This window comes from Dendropsophus ebraccatus, chromosome 1 (assembly GCF_027789765.1).
Source record: "Dendropsophus ebraccatus isolate aDenEbr1 chromosome 1, aDenEbr1.pat, whole genome shotgun sequence".
NCBI classification, from domain to species: Eukaryota; Metazoa; Chordata; class Amphibia; order Anura; family Hylidae; genus Dendropsophus; species Dendropsophus ebraccatus.
This window is the reverse complement of record NC_091454.1, coordinates 205,077,720-205,100,342: the sequence shown is the minus strand read 5'-3', so window position 1 is coordinate 205,100,342 and position 22,623 is coordinate 205,077,720. Positions and strand designations below refer to the sequence as shown.

The following is a 22,623-nucleotide window of genomic DNA, read 5'->3' as shown; positions in this document are numbered from 1 at the left end:
CATCCTCCTCCACCCCTTACATACTGCAATACCAGCTTGTGCAACCTTGGAAGGTGCTTCTTTTCTTCTCCATTACCCATCTTCTAAAATGTCCATTGGATCCTACTATTATTTACGTCAGTCTCTGTCCTGTTTCAAATTGCATGTTACCGTAGCCCAATAGACACGCAATCTGTTCATCTGGTCTACTGCCTGTTACTGAGCTTTGGCTGGCTCAGGTTGCTGCTCCTGTGAGGACAGGTCATGTGGTGGGCTGGAGGATTTAGAGAAGTTCGTTTCCAATATGTGATGTTGGAGGTGACGGACCCATTGCTCCTGGATGGAAAGTGGACCCTGGAACTGGATATCACAGAATCTGGTTGGATGAAAGGACAAAAAAAGAAAGTGAGTATTTACTAACAAACACAGAACAAGTATATTAGTCATGGCAGGACACTAAGCATATGGAATTAAAGGAGAAGTCCTGTGAAAATTCACTAATCCACAATATACACAAATCCCCAATATACACTTATTATGGGAAATGCTTATAAAGTGCTTTTTTCCCTGCACTTATTACAGCATCAAGGCTTCACTTTCTGGATAACATGGTGATGTCACTTCCTGGATAAAATGGTGATGTAACTTCCTGGATAAAATGGTGATGTCACGACCCGAATCCCGGAGCTGTGCGGGCTGTGGCTGCTGGAGAGGATAATGGCAGGGGGATGCTCAGGTGTTCCCTTCAGTGCCCTGTGTCCCTCAGTGTCCCCCTGCCATCATCCTCTCCAGCACCCACAGCTCCGAGAGTCGGGTCGTGACATCACAATTTTATTCAGGAAGTGACATCACCATGTTTATCCAGGAAGTGAAGCCTTGATGCAGTAGTAAGTGCAGGGAAAAAGAGCACTTTATAAGCATTTCCCGTAATAAGTGTATATTGGTTAGAGTGCTTTACCAGAAAAAAAAGTGCCCCAAAAAATTTGATAAGATTTGGCTGCAATGGTTGGCTATACCGGATACGGCCTCTCCGATTCAGTCATAAACAGTGTGGACAACTCTCTCAGGGCTTCCTGGCTGTACATTATAACTTTGTATAACTTTTGGGGGGCAATACAAAACTTTAATAGTGTTGGGCCATATGCATTGACCAAAGTTCCGCAGCAGGAAAACTGCAAATACAGACAGTATAAGTGCATGTCCTAATTTTAACGTGGACTGGAGTCTCTGCAAATATATGGACCCTGCATTGCCCCCAAAGAAATCTATAGGTTCTATATTGTCCGTAATTACGTTTGTCCGAAAATAAGAACTTGAAAACAAGCCCTAACCTCATTTTGCCGGCTTTGTGAAGCAAGCTGTAACTAGGGCTTATTCTCGGAGTAGGGCTTATATTTTAAATCAGCTGACCAGATCGGGTGCTGAGGGGGGGGGGGGGGCTTCACTTACTGCAGAAGAGGATGGATACAGTATGGGGGAAGAACTCCAGTGGGAGGTATACAGAATAGGGGCCAACCTACAGTATAGAAGACGAACAGATATAGTATGGCGACTAAAGGTACAGACTGGGGCTACAGTGTTTCTCCGAAAATAAGACCTACCGCAAAAATAAGCCCTATATTTTTGGAGAACACGGTATATGGTCATATATAGGAGGCCTTAGCGTCGTTTCACTGGTAACAATAGAAGAAACAGCAATATTTCGAAATAAAAAGTAGCATGGAAATTTTGAAATAACAGAAAACTCAAATATGTTTAAACATCAAAATGTGATTTCAATAGGTATTTTCTGATGACAAATTCTCCTTATCTCACAGTAAATAGGATATAAAGGGCAGAAGATCCAACAACAAATAGTAAGATTCCTCACCTGCATTTCAATGTGTATATATTTCCCACAAACTTGACCAAAGACGTCTGTGGAGGCCTTGGCACCAAAGAGGGGACAGGACGAGCTCTTACAGGGGGTCGAGGATCTTCTGCTTTGGAAGGGTGGTCAGAGAGCGCCTCATCACGTGTAGGTGGAACTTCGGCAGGCTTGGGATGACGCCTCTCCGGTTCTGTTTGGCATGAGAACACACATTAGTTCATATTCTAGTTGTGTACCCAGACCTCATTTTGTGTAACTTTGTAACTTATCACTGGAATAAGAAGGAATGACAGGAAAGAACCGCCATATCCATAGCCATCTTTGGCCACAAAAACATGACTTTTTGAGAAAAGTTATGTGCATGAAACCAACCATAAATGAGTTTAAACACCGCTCACACGTGTCTTCATGATAGACTACAAACCCTCCATTAAAGGGGTAGATAACCAAGAGACGTTTTTCTTTCCAATCAACTGGTGCTACAAATTTGTAATTTACTTTCAGTACTTATCAGCTGCTCTATGTCCTACAGGAAGTGGTGTGGCCACCTCTGTCCATGTCAGAAACTGTCCAGAGCAGTAGCAAATCCCCACAGAAAAACTTTCCTGTTCTCCAGACTGGAAAGAATATAACTTCATGCAGGACATACAGCAGCTGATAAGTACAGAAAACGTAAGATTTTTAATAGAAGTAAATTACAAATTTCTGGCACCAGATTTAAAAGACTTTTTTTTGGCAAACAACCCCTTAAAATGTAATCCTCCATTTCCCTTTGTCTACATTCTACTCTGTTTCCGACTACACGGTGTAGTCTGTAACCATGGCGTCGCATCGATCTGCAAAGGAGCCGTATAAACACAATAGAATCAAAGTTGCAAAGCGTGCGTATCCACTTACTGTGCCCGTGAACTTCTGCCGGCTTCTCGGCCACTGGCCCTTGTGCTCCGGCAATGCGTTCTGCTTCCACCACTTTCCCTGGGATCACGGCCGGGCTCTCCCTTTCAGGTACTCCCGGCTTTGGTGACTGCAAGGCGCGCTTGAACTTTTTAGTGTAGGGCCGCCCTCCTTGAATGTAACTGAGATAAGCGCCAGCCTTCTGAGGCCGCTGCTTCATCCACTCACGCAGTGTTTCTATGGGTGACCCATTGACACACCATTCTGTAACTCCGAACTGGCGAAGGTGAGCCCTTGCGTGGCTGGCAAGCGCCTTCCGATTTTCAAAGAAGAGCCCGCATAGTTCACAACAAGCCTCCACTGTAGAAGGTCAAAGGGTGTTGGGGATATAAAAATTGAAAGAAAAAAAAATAAATTAATATCACGAAGACGACACGGTTACAAACACCAGGTTTATATAACAATCTACTTACATGAAGTTACTGCTTTCTCTGGAGAGGACTTCACCTTCACCTTGAATGGAAGCTCTGTCTGGATGTAGGCCTTTGGCTTGCCATCAGGTGAGTACACCTTGGGTTTGGTGTCACCATGCATGAAGTGTTTGGGCTTTCCATCCCCAGTTAGATACGGTCTAGGTCTACCGTCACCTTGGATGAAGGCCTTGGGCTTGTGATCCCCGTGCACAAATGCCTTGGGTCTGTGGTCTGCCGTCAAGAAGCCCTTTGGTCTCCCGTCATGAATGAAAGTCTTTGGCCTGCCATCGGCGGTCTGCAAGAATGTTTTGGGTCTCCCGTCACTTTGAAGAAAGGTCTTGGGCCTATCGTCCTCGTGAAGGAAGGTTTTTGGCCTAGGTTCTCCCTGCATGTAAGACTTAGGCTGATGGGAAGTCTTTGGCTCTATATTCACATAGCCTCTCGGATCAGGCTGTCGTGGTCCATGAGACATTGGCCTCTTAGCTGGCATTGGAGACAGGAAGTTGTTATGGGGACGTCCATGGGGAGAAACGGACATATCTCGGGGCATTCCATGAGAGCCCATCCCAAGGGGAGACAGTCTCTGTGATGGACTGGGTGGTTCATCATCCCCTCGTGGTTCCTTTTTGATGGTAGTAAGTGACTGCTGTAGAGTCGGGCGCCTTTTGCGAATGATTTCCCGCAGCGTGTCGATAGGCGAACCGTTAACGTGCCATTCGGTAACTCCCATTTGCCGTAGATGGGAGCGGGCATGGCTTGACAGCCCCTTGCGGTTCTCAAAAAACTCATTGCAGAACTCACAGCGGATATCACGGGTGGGGTCTGCCCTAGAGGCTGGAGGGAGGAAGAGATGAAAAAAATATATATATATTTTTTTAGGAAGGACAAGAGACGCCGACTCATAATACAGTCAAATAATGAAAAAAGCAAATGAGAAGGATCACACTGAAAAAGGGTAAAAATACAGAGGGCAATAGCAGAATATGCTCCAGGACTGACACAAAGCAGCCAGATCGTCTCCCTTACAAGGCTCAAAACACACACATGCTCCCCTGCCGGGATCCGACAATCTCAAAAGTAGTCAGGTTTAGCGTTGCTTCAATGGAAAGACAGGACTCTTCCTTTCACCTCAAACATGTACACATGTCAATCTGGTGGCTATTACTGGCTAGATTGAATCGGGATGAATTACATTGCCAATTTTTTTTAATTCTTACCCTACTTTTCGACTATAGAAAGTTTAATATGACCAAATTATCAAAGTATTGGTGGGATGCCATGATACAGCCACCCCTACTCACCCCAACCCCCCCCCCCCCCCACCAAATCCCTCTCTCAACTTAGTTGGGTTGCTTTGGGGTCTACCAAGTCAACAAAATTGATAAAAATTATGTTCGATACCCTAAAAAAACCTACAAAAAATGATAAAACTACTTACACTGTTGAGTATGCAATGCAAGCCCCCCCCCCCCCCCCTCTCCAAATTAAGTACTGCTAGTCAGAGGAAAAAACAGCAATTAAACCTCACAAGGAGAATATGCCAATGGGCCATCACCACATCTCTCTAACCTTGCGCCAATATCCTACCAACAGAGTCACAACCCTGACTGTAAGAGTTACTGGTATAGAGGAAGGGATCATTGACTAAAAGATGAATGCAACAGACAAGATGGGAAGCGATGAAGATGACGGAGCAATGTACATGTAGAGCTTGCGGATCGCTGGCCCACTTACACAAGTTGAGAGGTGACAGATCGCCGGGCCATTCGCTGGCCGTGAAGGTGGGAAGATGATGAGGCTTGCGTTGCATTGTTGGAGATAACCCACTGAATGGGTGGGATCCAGAGGGGGAAGAGGGAGGATGATGAGAGTGGAGCTTGTCCGGGTTGGGGCCTCCAATTCTGTTGGCCGACCTGGGGCAGTTCCCTGTGGCCAAGATCTCCCTCAGGGTGTCGATGGGTGAGCCGTTGACATGCCACTCTGTGACGCCCATCTGGCGCAGGTGGGAGCGTGCGTGGCTCGATAGGCCCTTTCGGTTCTCAAAGAACTCGCCGCAGAACTCGCAGCGGACTTCTTCCGAACTTGGGGCTGAGGAAGGAGGGGAGGACAAATAAATGGTTGCCTTGAAAAAACAAAAAGGGGTGGCATGGGGGCAGTAAGAGGATTTCCACACACTCATGTGGCTTAGCCTATGCTAATACAACATGGATGTCCAAAAAACCCTTTTAGTAATTTACACATTTACAGTAACTGAGCAGCGGCAGTGTCCACATCACCCCGCAAGCCAGGCAGCCACCTGAAGGAGAAAGTCTATAGCTGTGCAACCGAGCAAGACCATGAAACGTCACAGGCGTAAGGATTCAATGGTCAGTAGCAAAGCAAAGCGGTAAATCACTAAGTCGTCATTGATAATGCTATGTATCATAACCAAGGTGAGCAAATCAATTCATCTGCAAGCAGAGAAAGTGGTGCGGGGACTGAAGGATAAAGCCAAGGCGCTCGCTCGAGCCATGCAAAATACAAAGAACCAATATGGAGCCAAAAAAAATTTAAAAAATTTTAACGCAAGCTGAAAAGGTGATGCTGCTTGTATTGGTGAATCTGCGGTAGTATATATAATTTTTTTTTTTTATTATATATGTGTGTTGAAAAGTAAAAATTATAAGTCACACATTAAAGGGGTCCATATAAGTGGTCTCCCCTGTGACCAAGCCATCACAAGTCCCTCTCCTAAAATCAACTCTTCCAATAGGGAAATGCAGTATTACATACCACCCATTCATATAAATGGGTAACCACATAATGCATTGCTAAGTCAATGCCACTAAAGCGAGAATGGTGTTTAGTGGCGCTATGATATGGTAACAAGTGACTCACAAGTGAAGCTCCCCCCAAGTGAAGTGACCATGGTGCCTATAGGTCCAAACCATCAGAGATGAGCATAAGATGCTCATAATGGTATGGGTGCTATAGTACTATAAAAGCATATTCCTAGGAGTGCTATATTTCTCTCATTTTGAGGACATGTTCACACAATTTCCCCTTGATTTATCAATCGGTTTTGCCCATAGCATCCAACAGAGCTCTTTAAGATATGGAAGACAAGCTGTTTTGGTGTCAGGCTGATCGATAAGTGAGCTATTTTTTTCCCATACATTATGTGAACATGAGATTAATTGAAAAAAAAAATCTCAAGTCTTCTTGTATTTATCAACTGCTGTATGTCCTGCGGGAAAGTGGTGTATTCTTTCCAGTGTGACACAGTGCTCTCTGCTGCCACCTCTGTCCATGTCAGGATCTGTCCAGAGCAGTAGCAAATCCTAATAGAAAACCTCTCCTGCTCTGGACAGTTCCTGACATGGACAGAGGTGGCAGCAGAGAGCACTGTGTCTGGCTGGAAAGAATACACCACTTCCTGCAGGGCATACAGCAACTGAAAAGTACTGGAAGACTGTAGATTTTAAAATAATGCAAAGAGTAAATTACAAATAGTTATTAACAAATCTTTATAACTTTCTGACACTAGTTGATTTAGAGAAAAAAAAAATACACTGGAGTTCCCCTTCAAGTATTCATCTCCAATTCTGGTGTCATTTGTAACGCCTGTCACGACGAACTGGATGACAGCTTACAAGTATACCTCTCTAATAAACCAATGTATGTAACAGAAGGGGGTTGGTATCTCTTGTATGTTTGCCCCAAGAATTCGGGGTCTTGGTATAGGATACTGGGGTATCAGGCAAGCATTACTATTAGTCGCAGAAATAAGAAAATTAGTGTCGGCAGCAGGTAACACAAGCCATAAAGCTGCCATGCATAAAGAGAGCACAAAATCCCTGAAAGCAACAACCATGCAGCAAAGAGGAAAAAGCAGAACTGCAACGATTAACAATCACAATGCAACAATTCAGTGACTGTGCCACGTGACATAACAGATACAACAGTACTACTATACAGGCATCACAGTATAGCTGGCCATTATAGGGGCCCTGTCCATGTTATCCCACTGATCTTACAGTACATATTACCACTGATCACAGAGTGAAGCTTCGTAAAAAAAAACTACCTGTAACTACCGATTCCACTCAGCAATACCCTATGGGTAAGGGTGCATTTACACAGAAGGATTAATCTGACAGACCTTTGAAGCCAAAGCCAGAAACAGACTATAAACAAGGAACATGTCATAAAGGAAAGACAGATTTCTCCTCTTTTCAAATCCATTGCTGGCTTTGGCTTCAAAAATCTGTTAAATAAATCTGTCTGTGTAAATGCACCATGTAAATGAATCTCTATACTTTGGATGGTAGAAATTTCTCTAAATAACTATTGTATACGAATGCTCCACAATAGAGAAACTCTTCAAAACAAACCTAATACTGTACATATGGAATCCTAGCATGAAACCTTTTGTGCTATAGTTGCCTTTAGTATGAGGCGGCCCAGGAGCTACCTCCAAGTAAACTACAATGTGAACAGGGGGGCTTGTGCTCGCTTTAAAGGGATCCCCAATGACCACGCGTGTGTGTGCGTGTGTGTGTGGTCCCTACTCAGCCACTCACCCCGATCATTGGGGATTCCCAGCAGTGAGACCCCCAGAGATCAGAAGTTTATATATCCTTCGGGTGGGACTTTTTCAAGGGGATTTTATGGGCAGATACGATTGATACCTTATCAGGATAGACAACCCAATCGCTGACACCTACTACCCTTTGGTACCCTTTACTACACAGTGAAGGGGTCTGGAAGCACTGAGCTGTTCATTACTGCAGTGAGGCTGGGTAACTGCAGCTTGGCTACCATTGAAGTTAATGGGAGTTGGGGCAATCACAGCATAATGAATGGTGCAGAGCTTCCGGCCTTCTTCATGTAGTGCGGGGCACTGAACAGCTTGCTTATAGGCAGGGGAGCCAGGTGTCTGCCTAGCCCAAGGATAAGCAGTCGTTTCAGCCCTTAAAACCCCTTTAAAGGGGTTATCCAGCGCTACAAAAACATGGCCACTTTCTTCCAGAGACAGCCCCACTCTTGTCTCCAGCTTGGGCGGGGTTTTGCTGCTCAGTTCCATTTAAGTTAATGGAGCTTAATTGCAAACTGCACCTGAACTGGAGACAAGAGTCGTGTTGTCTCTGAAAGAAAGTGGCCATGTTTTTGTAGCACTGGATAACCCCTTTAAGGGTATATGCACACGGAGTAATTCTGTCGGAAAACTCATCCCTGCTTCCCTCTCCGCCAGCTCCATAGACTCCAGAGTTTTCAGGAAGAATTACTCCGTGTGTATATACCCCAAGTCCTGCAGCTCCTTTAGATTACACTTGCCCATCTAAGCTGTCTGCTGTGAATGGAGTAGTGTTACAGGATCAGTAGGAGACCCAGACATCAAAGATTGGCCAAAGCATGGAAATATTTCTCTAAGCTGACCACAGATTTATATCCAACCCACTTAATGTCTGTCCAGAGATGGAGTAAGAGTGGCTCCTCAGGAGCTCCTACAGGCATCGTTCTTCCATCCATTCATGGAACGGCTACTGTAAACTTACTGTACTGAATTCTACTTTATAACCCAATACCGGATAGGAGAACAAGGCTAAAGCCTAGAGCTGAGATAACATATTCCCCATAGACCACACTAGTCCGTCAACTCCACGGAGAAAGCTTCCACCAGACATCGCTTCTTATATTACGGCCAAAGGCAACAAGATTACCCAGACAGCATGGAAGTGTGGATGCACCAGCCCTCCTGGTCAAGGATGCCCAGACTGTGTACACTGGCATGCTGTGTGGGTACACTTTTTCAATTCCCCCTTAAAATGATGCCTAATATCTATCCCACCAATCAGGAAGTATCACTTTCCTATACCCTCCATGTATTAGTCAGACAGTATTATACTTACACAGATTAAGAGGAGTTGGAACATTTTTTGGTGACCAGTAAGACTCCATGTTGGGTTTACAGGGTGAAGGAGACATCTTCAACTTTTTGGTAGGTGGAGTGTGAGATGGGGATGGCCTGGGATGGACGAGCCCAGTTAATGCAGATTGTTTGGAGGTTTCCATCTTGCCATGAAGGCGCACAGTATCTGGCTTTCTTTGCGGGCTGCCAGCCTCCATTATTTTGGTACGGGGACCAACGTCAGGCAACAGTATGTGCGGAGCGCCGGCTTCTACAATCTTTATCTGGGTGCTGCTTCCTGAGCCGCTGGGACACTTGAAGTGTGCAGAAGTCTCTATTGGTCCTGTGCTGTCTGCTAACTTCACAGTGCTCTCTGCTGGCATAGGGCTAGGGCTGCCATCAGAGGCATCGCTGGAAGAGTCATCATTCCCTTTGTCTGCCGCTTCAGCCATCTTGGTGAAGATGCTGGCTTCTTTGACCTTTGAGCTGTTTGCGGGGCTCTTATCTGTGGCCGGTTCTTTGGAGGTGCCCTCGCCAGGAGCTTTGGTAATATCATCGTCATCGGTCGGCACATGTCCGGACAGTCTCTTCTTGAACTCTTCGCTTTTGACTAGAGAGTTGAGAGCCGCGATCGGATGACCTTTAGAGTCCGGATCGTTCACTCCCAAGTGGCGCAAGTGAGCGCGGGCATGGCTGGATAAGCCCTTTCGAGTCTCAAACCAAGCACCACAAAACTGACAGTCATTTTCTCTGCCGGTCTCACCTTCTACAGCTGTGAAATGAAGGAATGACACAAGGACGGGAAGAAAAAAAGGAAGGGGGGGGGGGGGGGACAACGGACAACACGAACGAAATGAGGAAATGGGTGAGTAATGAAGGATGATGCATGGGAAATGTATACATACATGATTAAAAACCATAACAAAGTGTATATGGATATAAAGAGGAAGAAAATAATGTGAGGGGAGAAACAGACCAAAGAGGGAACATGCAACAGAGATGATGAGAGAGGATGGAAACAAGGAAAGAAGAAAGGAATGAAGTAAGAAAGGGGCAAGATAGGCTGTATAGTACAAGAGGTGCCGCTACCATCCCACCCCAAAGCCTGAAAAAAAAAGCCTGACGACCCCTTCCCTTGCCCCCGACACCACTCACTCAGATTCAGAGGCCCGTCCTCCTCCCCCCACTGGGCCTTGGGGGATCCTGGCTGGGAGCTCGCCACCTTCTTAGCCCCCAATAAACTCTCGTCTTTCGGCAGTTTGCCCTGTTTAGCCAGCTCGTTCAGCAGGTCAATGGGAGCCCCGCTGCTCTCCGACTCTGGCACCCCGAGGTGCCGCAGGTGGGAGCGCGCGTGGCTGGACAGGCCCTTCCGGGTCTCGAAGCATGCTCCACATAACTCACACGTAGTGGGACCAGGGCCTGGCAAGGGGTACCAATCACAAACTCAAATTACTAAGCGGGTAAATATATAGAAAGGGGGGAAAAAAGGGGCCCAAGGGTATTTCTACTATGAAGCCTCTGCAAATGTAAGCAATCCTGTAACTAGTGCAAGGATATTCTGACTACGACTACAATCCTGTGACTAGTGCAAGGCTAATACTATTAAAAAAAAACACACACTCTTAAATCACAAGGTGATAAATTCCTTGGCAGGCATACGATTCATGCATTATGTATCTAGTGTCAGCAAGACGTATGTTATTTGGAAAGTGTTTTCTTCAGGGCAACAGAGAAGAAAAAAATGATATAAGTGTTATAACAGTAAGTAAGAATCCACACAAGGAGAGTGCTGCAGATTTTACCTGTGGATTTGCAGTTAAATACAATATCTGAGATGTTCCACATAAAAATATAAATCATGCTGTAAGTCAGTGCCCTAAACTATAGGTCCCATCTGCCAAGATAGGAGTTGTAGCTTTGCGATGGCTTGAGGGCCACTGACAGATCTGACAGATCGGAATGGTCAAACTGACCGACACTACTGCCTAATGGTTGCAACAGAGTTTCTACCATGAACAAGGCATGACCATAAGAATAAAGTATGACCATAAGAAAGTATGAGAAACATCCTGATAGAAGAGACTGAAGCTCCTCCCTGTGGACTCCCAGCACTTCCTAGTACACACTACAGCCAAAGGATAAGGGTATACATTTATTCTGCATACAAAGATGGCATCCTTGGATACTAGAAAAGATAGAAACTATAACAAAAAATAAGCCTTGCTTTCTGTAGAATTAGGGCTTATCCAAAGATTAACACTTATTGCCTATCTATACCTAACTCTCACAAAAATGGGGTCCCTTGTGCCCTGAATCAGTGGAAAAGGCAGCAAGTATGTCCGCCATGGGACTGAAGAATATTAAAGGGATTGTCCAGCAAAAATCTTTTTGTTTCAAATCAACTGGTATGACAAAGTTATATAGATTTGTAATGTACTTCTATTAAAAAATCTCAAGTCTTCCCATACTTATCAGCTGCTGTATGTCATGCAGGAAATGTTTTATTTTCAGTCTGACGCAGTGCTCTCTGCTGACATCTCTGGCCGAGACAGGAACTTTGTCTCGGTTTTCTATGAATCCCCATAGAAAACCTCTCGTGCTCTGGACAGTTCCTGTCTCCGCCAGAGATGTCAGCAGACACTGTGTCAGACTGAAAATAAAACATTTCCTGCAGGACATACAGCAGCTAAGTAGTATGGGATGACTTGAGATTTTTTAATAGAAGTACACTACAAATCTATATAAAACTTTCTGATATCAGTTGATTTGAAAGAAAAAGATTTTTGGTGGACAACCCCTTTAAGCACAAACCAGAAAGCAGCTCCTGTCGATAGTGGGGACTCTATGGTCTCATGACTGATGAGGGTTCCAGCAGTCGGACCCTCACTGATCAGATACTATTTTAAAGAACTCCATAACCCCGTCAAGTGTGTCAGTAACTTAAAAAAAAAAAAATTATGTCACACAGATGTCTAATGTTTTGTCTGGTAATGGTCTTTAAATGACCCACACGGTCAACTGAGGTTATTTATTCTAACTTCTGCTCCTACAGATGTACACAATCTATATGGCAGAGGCTTGTACACTATAATCACTACACAGCTTGGGATCAGTCCTCACTCTCTGCTAGAAGAACAAGCCACGTGGGTAACACCTGAGTCTGCTGACTGCTGCCCTGAGCTATAGTTATATAGCCAGACACAACTTTACACATCATCACTTTTTATTTGAGAACAAAGTAAATTTAAGACTTGGTGAAACAGGTTTCTGCAACAGTCCTGAACTTAAAGTGATAGTCACCCCGCTTACTCTATGTGCGGTTCTCCGCACCAACCACAAGCTTAGATGCCACTTCATTTTGTCGGTGGACAGTGTCATTTAGTTTCACAGTAGTCGGATGCCCCTCTCCCTGTCTAGGTTCCCCCCTAGTGGGGGTGATATGGGGAGGCAACTGCTGTGAAGGCATAAACCACAGAAGAAATCTACACCTGCTCCAGAGCAGACAGATTTACTATGAGGCGTGCACCTCTTAAGCCCCTATTACATGATGCGACTATGAGGAGCAAACGAACGCCATCAGCGCTCGTTTGCTCCTCGTTCCCCGCTTGCTGCAGCCGCTATTACACGCGTCGGCAGCGAGTGGGTGAGTGCAGGATGAGCCGTGGGGCTGCCCATAGCAGCGGTTTGTTGCCGCTCCTGTTCCACGGAGCGACGGCAGCAGATCACTGCTATCATAGTAGTTTGTCTTTTAACATGTTGAAAGGCAAACGACAGCAATGATCAACCGACATCGTTCATGTTGGCTGATCATTGCCCATCTATTACACGGGGCGATTATCCGATCGGCCGATAATCGTTCCGTGTAATAGGGCCTTTAGTAAGTCCGGTGGGGCTTGATTTCAGACCTCACTTTTATAGAGGCCTGTGGTGTAATGCCACTCCCGTCTGATGTACATCTAGTGATCAGAGCTACCTATTGGCTGACAGACAAATCATGTCACATAAGAGTCTACTTTTTCCCTGTCCATTAGAAACCGCATCAAAAGCCAACGTGGCTTACTCTATAGCCTTAGGGTCATTCATTTGGGACGAGCTAAACTGGCCTCATAATAGCACTACATGACACACACCAGGCACGTACCTTTAGCATCCTCCGTTTTGTCTCCGCTCTGATCAGACGCCATTTTCTCGACTCGGCCCTGATCCACTTTTGAGATCTGTGGTCGTCCCAGATCTAAAGGTGTCCCGTCATCCTCATCCGACAATGCTGAGAAACACGTGAAAAGAGGATAGGGGTGGAGGGGTGAGAAAGAACATAGACAATACAATTATCACCAGCAGTAAAGAACACAGCAGTGGCCGCCAGGAATAAGTACTGAGGAGGGGAAAAGGGGGGGGGGGTAGTGATTGGTTTCCCAAGATTCTTGTCACTCATGGGGGACAAAAAAAAAATTCCAATGGCAAGTGACACACGGAGAGAAAACTCACAGCTCCCACCAATGTAATGGAAAAAGCAGCAATCATCGAGAGCGTGACATGCAAGCAGCGGGGCTCCTATAGGATACAGGGGATGGATGAACGGATGCCTTATATATGTACAGATCACACAGGCCTCCTCACAGTAGAGACGTGTGCCCTGTAACATAGTCCCCAGTACTACACGGGCTATTACCTTCCTATACTATATAAGTGATGGCATATTGTTACTGGTGACAGCCTGACCCCTGGGCCGCCCACTGATCCTGAGAATAAAAGGGGCCACAGTGCTGGTGTAGCACCATCTCCTCATCTAAGTTCTCCCTGCACAGCAGCGCCTCCTGGCTGTTCACAGAATAGCAGCCAGACCCATTTGTAAGCAAGCTGAGGTTTCCAAGTTTGGTCTCAGAGTTTGGACCCATTATAAGACAGATATATATTTAGAAAGAACTTAAAAGCCCTGCACCTTTACTTATATAATCATCTCCTAGCCACAGAATAAGTGATCATATATTTTCTGTTAGATGATCCCTTTAAGATGGCTGGGCTATGCATGTGTGTATGTATATGAAAAAAAATCAGTATTTAAACCTAAAAGCGTCCAGTCAATTGATCCCGCCCACTGGACTCATAACAGAATGATCATGGAACAAGTTATACTGAATCTTTTCCCATGAATATATTTATCAATCTGTTCTATAACATGATGCCGATCGATTAGATCAATGTGATCTAATGTGTGGCTTGGTGACTGGTTCCATTTAATATAAAAATGTGCTGGCTCCACCACTACAAGAAATGAACTATAGTTGTTATAGGGGTACTCCAGCGAAAATCATTTTCTTTCAAATCAGCTGGTTTCAGAAAGTTATCTAGATTTGTAATTTACTTCTATTAAAAAATCTCAAGTCTTTCCAAACTTATCAGCTTCTGTATGTCCTGCAGGAAGTGGTGTATTTTTTCCAGTCTGACACAGTGCTCTCTGCTGCCACCTCTGTCCGTGTCAGGAACTGTCCAGAGCAGCAGTAAATCCCCATAGGAAACCTCTACTGATCTGGACAGTTCCTGACATGGACAGAGGTGGCAGCAGAGAGCACTGTGTCAGACTGGAAAGAATACACCACTTCCTGCAGGACATACAGCAGCTGCTAAGTATGGGAAGACTGGAGATTTTTAAATAGGAGTAAATTAAAAATCTATATAACTTTCTGAAAGCAGTTGATGAAAGAAAATGATTTTCACTGGATAAGGCTAGGTTTACATCACAATTTTGCTATCTGTTTAATGTATCCTCTCTATGAAAAAAAAACGAATGTAAAAATAGATGCTGTTGTATGCCATGCGTTTTGATCTGTTCTCCATTGACTTGCATTATTAAAAAAAAAAAAAAAAAGGATCAAAACAGATCAGGTTTTTTACATTTTGAAACGTACACAAAAATATGGTTCACCAAGTTTTTCTGTACGTTTTGCAAAACTGATACAGTGAGGAGGATTGCAAAATTGTCATGCGAACCTAGCCTAACCTCTTTAAAAACAAGCACTGTGTTCACACTTTCACCATCACAGGTAGGACATCCCGACAAGACCATGAAAAGGATGAGCTCCCAGCGACTAAAGGCTAGAATCTCAGTAAAGGCCCTATTCCACCAACAGATCTGACGGCAGATTTGAAGCCAAAGCCAGGAGTGGATTTGAAAAGAGGAGAAATCCAGTCTTTTTTTTATGACCTGCTCTCTGATTATAGTCTGTTCCTGGGTTTGGCTTCAAATCTTTGGCAGAAAATCTGTCGTCAGATCTGTTGGTGTAATGGCGCTGCGTTTTTGCAATGCATTTTTTTCATCCTTTTTTTTTTAAACGGATGCATGTGTGTGCATCTGTTTTGATCTGTTTTTCCATTGACTTCCATTATGGTTCACACTGCAATCCGTCTTTTTCAAAAAACGGATGAAAAACAGATGGAAAAAACTGATGCATTTGTGTGCATCCGTTTTTCCATTGTAAAAAAAAATTGGATCAAAACGGATGTTTTTTTTTTAAAACACACACAAAAGTAGTGTCAGCTACGTTTTTGTGTCCGTTCAAAAAAAAAAAAAAGAACAAACTGATCCCTTTTGATCCTTTTTTTTTTTTTTTTAACAATGGAAGTCAATGGAAAAACGGATGCACACAAATGCAAGGTTTTTTTTTTAAACGGATTGCAAAAACGCAGTGTGAACCTAGCCTAAAAGATAATCAGGTTTTTTTTTTAAACGCACATAAAAATGAGGTCGACCATGTTTTGCGTCAGTCAAAAAAAAAACACAAAAAAAAAACTGATCCAATTTTTTTTTTTATAATGGAAGTACATGGAAAAACGGATGCACACAGTTGCATCCGTTTTTTTCATCAGTTTTTCATCCGTTTTTTCAAAACAACGGATTGCAAAAACTTGTGTGAACCCAGCTATATCGCACACTGCTTACTTACGACTGTTCTAACACAATGGGGGAGATTTATCAAAGGGTGTAAAATTTAGACTGGTGCAAACTGCCCACAGCAACCAATCACAGCTCAGCTTTCCTTTCACCAGAGCTGGAAGCTGAGCTGTGATTGGTTGCTGTGGGTAGTTTGCACCAGTCTAAATTTTACACCCTTTGATAAATCTCCCCCATAATGTTCTCATTTAAATTTCAAATGAACATTTTTTAAAGCCATAAATTGTAACAGACATCCCGAGATCGTTCTCGGCCTGCGCCGTATAAAACCACTGTGTTGACTACAGCAATCAGTACTATACCAGTAAAAGCAAATGCGATGCAATATATGCTTTAGCTTTGGCTGTCCAGGCATGATGGGAATTGTAGTTTTGCAACAGCTGGAGGGTGAAGGTTACCCGTCCCTGATGTACAGTCCGCCTTTTGTCCCCGTGTAAAACAAACATCAGCGGCAGTACAACCAGTTCTCACACAGGGGGTATGGCTTGTGTAACAATGTATCCGGGTGTCACCGCTTTCTCCACACTGAACAAGACATTCTTGTAGTGCACAGCCCTGAGCTTACATCACGTATGGTGCAATCCACAAACATATCAGGGCCTGCTCATGGGTGAAGCCCCCCCAGAGGCCGCTCGCTCTCCAGAGACGGTGGTTTCCACATCTTCATGTGGACATGAGGGAGAGGTATCAGGCCTTGTGCAGAGGAAGAGTTTCCCCGCAGCAACCAATCAGAGAGCAGCTTTCATTTTTGAAAAACCAAAGCTGAAATCTGATTGGCTGCTATGGGCAACGGCTCAAGGTCTGATAACACTCCCATGTTTATATAACATGATATGAGGAGGTCAGATATATTATACAGTCACTATTATGTGTATGTGCCATCAGGTAGAGTCACTATTATGTGTATGTGCCATCAGGTATATTATACAGTCACTATTATGTGTATGTGCCATCAGGTATATTATACAGTCACTATTATGTGTATGTGCCATCAGGTAGAGTCACTATTATGTGTATGTCCCATCAGGTATATTATACAGTCACTATTATGTGTATGTGCCATCAGGTAGAGTCACTATTATGTGTATGTGCCATCGGGTAGAGTCACTATTATGTGTATGTGCCATCGGGTATATTATACAGTCACTATTATGTGTATGTGCCATCGGGTATATTATACAGTCACTATTATGTGTATGTGCCATCGGGTATATTATACAGTCACTATTATGTGTATGTGCCATCAGGTATATTATACAGTCACTATTATGTGTATGTGCCATCAGGTATATTATACAGTCACTATTATGTGTATGTGCCATCAGGTATATTATACAGTCACTATTATGTGTATGTGCCATCAGGTACATTATACAGTCACTATTATGTGTATGTGCCATCAGGTATATTATATACAGTCACTATTATGTGTATGTGCCATCAGGTATATTATACAGTCACTATGTGTATGTGCCATCAGGTAGAGTCACTATTATGTGTATGTGCCATCAGGTAGAGTCACTATTATGTGTATGTGCCATCAGGTAGAGTCACTATTATGTGTATGTGCCATCAGGTAGAGTCACTATTATGTGTATGTGCCATCAGGTATATTATACAGTCACTATTATGTGTATGTGCCATCAGGTATATTATACAGTCACTATTATGTGTATGTGCCATCAGGTTTATTATACAGTCACTATTATGTGTATGTGCCATCAGGTATATTATACAGTCACTATTATGTGTATGTGCCATCAGGTATATTATACAGTCACTATTATGTGTATGTGCCATCAGGTAGAGTCACTATTATGTGTATGTGCCATCAGGTATATTATACAGTCACTATTATGTGTATGTGCCATCAGGCATATTATACAGTCACTATTATGTGTATGTGCCATCAGGTACATTATACAGTCACTATTATGTGTATGTGCCATGAGGTATATTATACAGTCACTATTATGTGTATGTGCCATCAGGTATATTATACAGTCACTATTATGTGTATGTGCCATCAGGTATATTATACAGTCACTATTATGTGTATGTGCCATCAGGTATATTATACAGTCACTATTATGTGTATGTGCCATCAGGTACATTATACAGTCACTATTATGTGTATGTCCCATCAGGTAGAGTCACTATTATGTGTATGTGCCATCAGGTACATTATACAGTCACTATTAAGTGTATGTGCCATCAGGTACATTATACAGTCACTATTATGTGTATGTGCCATGAGGTATATTATACAGTCACTATTATGTGTATGTGCCATCAGGTACATTATACAGTCACTATTATGTGTATGTGCCATGAGGTATATTATACAGTCACTATTATGTGTATGTGCCATCAGGTACATTATACAGTCACTATTATGTGTATGTGCCATCAGGTATATTATACAGTCACTATTATGTGTATGTAACACGTGCTATATGAGATCCGGTATATTATATGGTCACTAGGTCAGGTATATTATCCAGTCACTATGTCCATGTGTACAGTATACAGTCACTATGTATATAGAACATATATAGGTACATAGTCTATATATCACTATCATGTGTAAAGATATATAGTCATACTATGTATATACTGTTACTGTAAGTCACTGTATATAGGTATATAGTCACACTGCGTAAAAGTAATGGATATATCCAACGCATGGGTATATTTACGGCCCCACTGTGTGTACGGGTCTATACAGTCGGAGCACAGGAGTAGGTCACAGTCTGTGTATATCCACCCCAACACACACACACATAAGTGTATATCCCCCCGGAGGTCACACCATGTATACAGTAATATACAATCACACTATGTATAGGTATATATACACACACACACACACACACACATCTATATGAGGGTGTATATGCAGTCAGTGTATATCCCCCAGAGGTGTCACGTGTACAGGCATATAGTCACTCTATGTATACAGGTATATACAGTCACACTAAGTATACAGGTGTGTGTGTATATATATCCCTCCCAGAGGTCACACTGTACATAGGTATATTTACATGTGTCTATATGCAGTGAGTGTATATCTGCCGGAGGTCACACTATGTATACAGGTGTATATGAGTATATGCAGTCAGTGTATAGCCCCCCAGAGGTCACACTATGTGTATAGGTATATATGTGTATATCCCCCCGGAGGTCACACTATGTGTATAGGTATATATGTGTATATCCCCCCGGAGGTCACACTATGTGTATAGGTATATATGTGTATATCCCCCTGGAAGTCACACTATGTATACAGGTATATATGTGTATATCCCCCTGGAGGTCACACTATGTGTATAGGTATATATGTGTATATCCCCCTGGAGGTCACACTATGTGTACAGGTATATGTGAGTATACGCAGACGGTGTATATCCCCCCGGAGGTCACACTATGTGTATAGATATTTACGGTCACTGTGTATAGGTATATATGTGTTTATCCCCCCGGAGGTCACACAATGTATACAGATATATACAATCACACAATGTATACAGGTATATATGAGTATGTACAGGTATATATGAGTATGTACAGGTATATATCCCCCCTCACACTATGTATACAGGTATATATGAGTATGTACAGGTATATATGGAGTATGTATAGGTATATATCCCCCCTCACACTATGTATACAGGTATATATGGAGTATGTATAGGTATATATCCCCCCTCACACAATGTATACAGGTATATACAATCACACAATGTATACAGGTATATATGAGTATGTACAGGTATATATCCCCCCCCCCTCACACTATGTATACAGGTATATATGGAGTATGTATAGGTATATATCCCCCCCCTCACACTATGTATACAGGTATATATGGAGTATGTATAGGTATATCTCCCCCCTCACACTATGTATACAGGTATATATCTCCCCCCTCACACTATGTATACAGGTATATATGGAGTATGTATAGGTATATCTCCCCCCTCACACTATGTATACAGGTATATATGGAGTATGTATAGGTATATCTCCCCCCTCACACTATGTATACAGGTATATATGGAGTATGTATAGGTATATATATACCCCCTCACACTATGTATACAGGTATATATCCCCCCTCACACAATGTATACAGGTATATATGGAGTATGTATAGGTATATATCCCCCCTCACACAATGTATACAGGTATATATGGAGTATGTATAGGTATATATCCCCCCTCACACTATGTATACAGGTATATATCCCCCCTCACACAATGTATACAGGTATATATGGAGTATGTATAGGTATATATCCCCCCTCACACAATGTATACAGGTATATATGGAGTATGTATAGGTATATATCCCCCCTCACACTATGTATACAGGTATATATCCCCCCTCACACAATGTATACAGGTATATATGTATAGATATATATGAGCCCCCGCTCCTCCCCCCGGAGCCTCACCGTCAGAGCCCTCATCCCCGTCGGCCTGGTCGGCTTGTCCCCAGAGCGCAGGCCTAGCTTCCTCCCTCTGCCACGGGCGGCCGCCTCTTCCCGCCGCGGCGCTTAGCTCTTCCTCCTGTAGGCCCCTCCTTTCCGGCGGTGTCCCCAGCTCCCCTGAGCCGCCGGCGCGCAGGGCCGCGCTCTCCCCTGACTGGCCCGGCCCGGCCTCCTTTGTCCGCTCGCAGGGAGCAGACATGATGGCTTATAGGAAGGAGGAGGGGCTGCGGGGCGCGAGGACAGGCCCCCTCAACCGAGCGCCGAGAGCCAATCAGAGAGAAGGGCGCGGATAGGGGAATGGAGGAACACAGACAGCGATACAGGGGGAGCAATGGAGCGCCGAGCAATCCATCACATCAAAGAAAAACTATAGGGAAACTACAACTCCCAGCATGCTGCGCGGCATAGTCCACGGCAGGACGTAGGTCACTGATCGTAACCCCTATACCTGGGACCCTAAACTACTCATGAACTTTAGTTGCATCAAGTCCGATTACAATCATAGCATGCCTACAGGGGAAGGGAACCTTAACTCTCCAGCTGTGGCAAAACTACAACTCCCATCGTGTCTGGCATGATGGGAGTTGTAGTTTTGTAGAGTTGTAGTGTCTGCTCGGCCTAACAGCATATGTGTCAGCAGCTTGTAATGCGAATTGAAGCTGACTGACTAAAGGGATAGTTCAGCAAAAAAAAACAACAACTTTCAAATCAACTGTTGCCATAAAGTGCCAGAAAGTTGTAAATGACTTCTATGTAAAAAAAAAAAAATCTCAAATCTTCTAGTACTTATTAGCTGCTGTATGTCCTGCAGGAAGTGGTGAATGAATTCTTTCCAGTCTGACACAGGGCTCTCTGCTGCCACCTCTGTCCATGTCAGGAACTGTCCAGAGCAGTAGCAAATCCCCATAGAAAACCTCTTCTGCTCTCCAGACTGGAAAGAATACATCACTTCCTGTAGGGCATACAGCAGCTGATAAGTATTGGAAAACTTAAAAATTTTAAATACAAGTAAATTACAAATCTCTTGCACTTTCTGGTACCAGTTGATATGAACAATTTTTTTTCTGCCGAACTACCCCTTTAAGCGTTGACTGTCCAGGCATAGCTGTGGTCTGCTGACGCCGCTCTTATTCCACGGAGCGACAGCAGAATATCGCTGCTATCATTATCGTTTGTCTTTCAACATGTTGAAAGGCAAACGACAGAAACAATCAGCTGACATCATTCATGCCGGCTGATCAATGCCTTCTATTACACATATTGTCTGTAACGGCTGATAATCGTTCCGTGTAATAGGGCCTTAAAGGGGTAGTGCACCGAAATGTTTTTTCTTTCAAATCAACTGCTGCCATGAAGTGGCAGAGATTTGTAATTTACTTCTATTAAAAAATCTCAAGCCTTCCAGTATTTATCAGCTGCTGTGTGTCCAGCAGGAAGTGGTGTTTTCTTTCCTGTCTGACACAGTGCTCTCTGTTGCCTCCTCTGTCCATGTCAGGAACTGTCCAGAGAAGGAGCAAATCCCCATAGAAAACCTCTCCTGCTCTCCAGACTGGAAATAATACCACTTCCTGCTGGGCATACAGCAGCTGATAAGTACTGGAAGGTTTGAGATTTTTTAATAGAAGTAAATTACAAATCTCTGGCACTTCATGGCAGCAGTTTTTTTTGGTGCACTACCCCTTTAAGTCTCTCTGTGTAAACGCACGCTTAGTATCTGCCATCCTTTTCCAATCCTATTAACTATGTAAAGTGGATGATTTCCCTGGTACAGAAATTCCCTCAGGTAGCCTGTCATATCATTATCATATCTTAGTGAATGTAAATCCAGAGCGTTTATCCTAAAGATATCAACACCCCAGAGAAGAGACACCGCTCAATGCATATGAAAGGGACGCAACAACTGTGTAAACTCACCAACACTCACTGTACAGTGTTGTGTGCTCACCAACACAATAGAGAAAGAACTGCGCACACCCAAAAAACCAAAAGGACAAAAACAAAGACACGAGACAATAAAACCCATTTAAGATATCAAGTCACATAATGGAATGAAACCAGCTGGAGCTACCGCC

At 43.6% G+C, this 22,623-nt stretch overlaps 1 protein-coding gene across 4 annotated transcripts in view; it reads right to left on the bottom strand.

Moving 5' to 3' along the window:
• The window catches only part of WIZ (WIZ zinc finger), a 45,172-nt gene continuing 22,549 nt past the window's right edge, over positions 1-22,623 (bottom strand). For 2 of the 4 annotated variants that reach the window (XM_069945358.1, XM_069945367.1), the window contains 8 exons: positions 13,248-13,373; positions 10,262-10,525; positions 9,108-9,878; positions 4,951-5,304; positions 3,217-4,050; positions 2,747-3,103; positions 1,850-2,039; positions 1-355 (listed from right to left, as the gene is read on the bottom strand). In XM_069945358.1, coding sequence (XP_069801459.1) covers positions 196-355; positions 1,850-2,039; positions 2,747-3,103; positions 3,217-4,050; positions 4,951-5,304; positions 9,108-9,878; positions 10,262-10,525; positions 13,248-13,373 — 3,056 coding nt within the window. In that variant the 3' untranslated portion in view covers positions 1-195. The remainder of the gene's footprint in view (positions 356-1,849; positions 2,040-2,746; positions 3,104-3,216; positions 4,051-4,950; positions 5,305-9,107; positions 9,879-10,261; positions 10,526-13,247; positions 13,374-22,623) is intronic. The other 2 variants (XM_069945382.1, XM_069945375.1) reach the window with 2 other exon arrangements.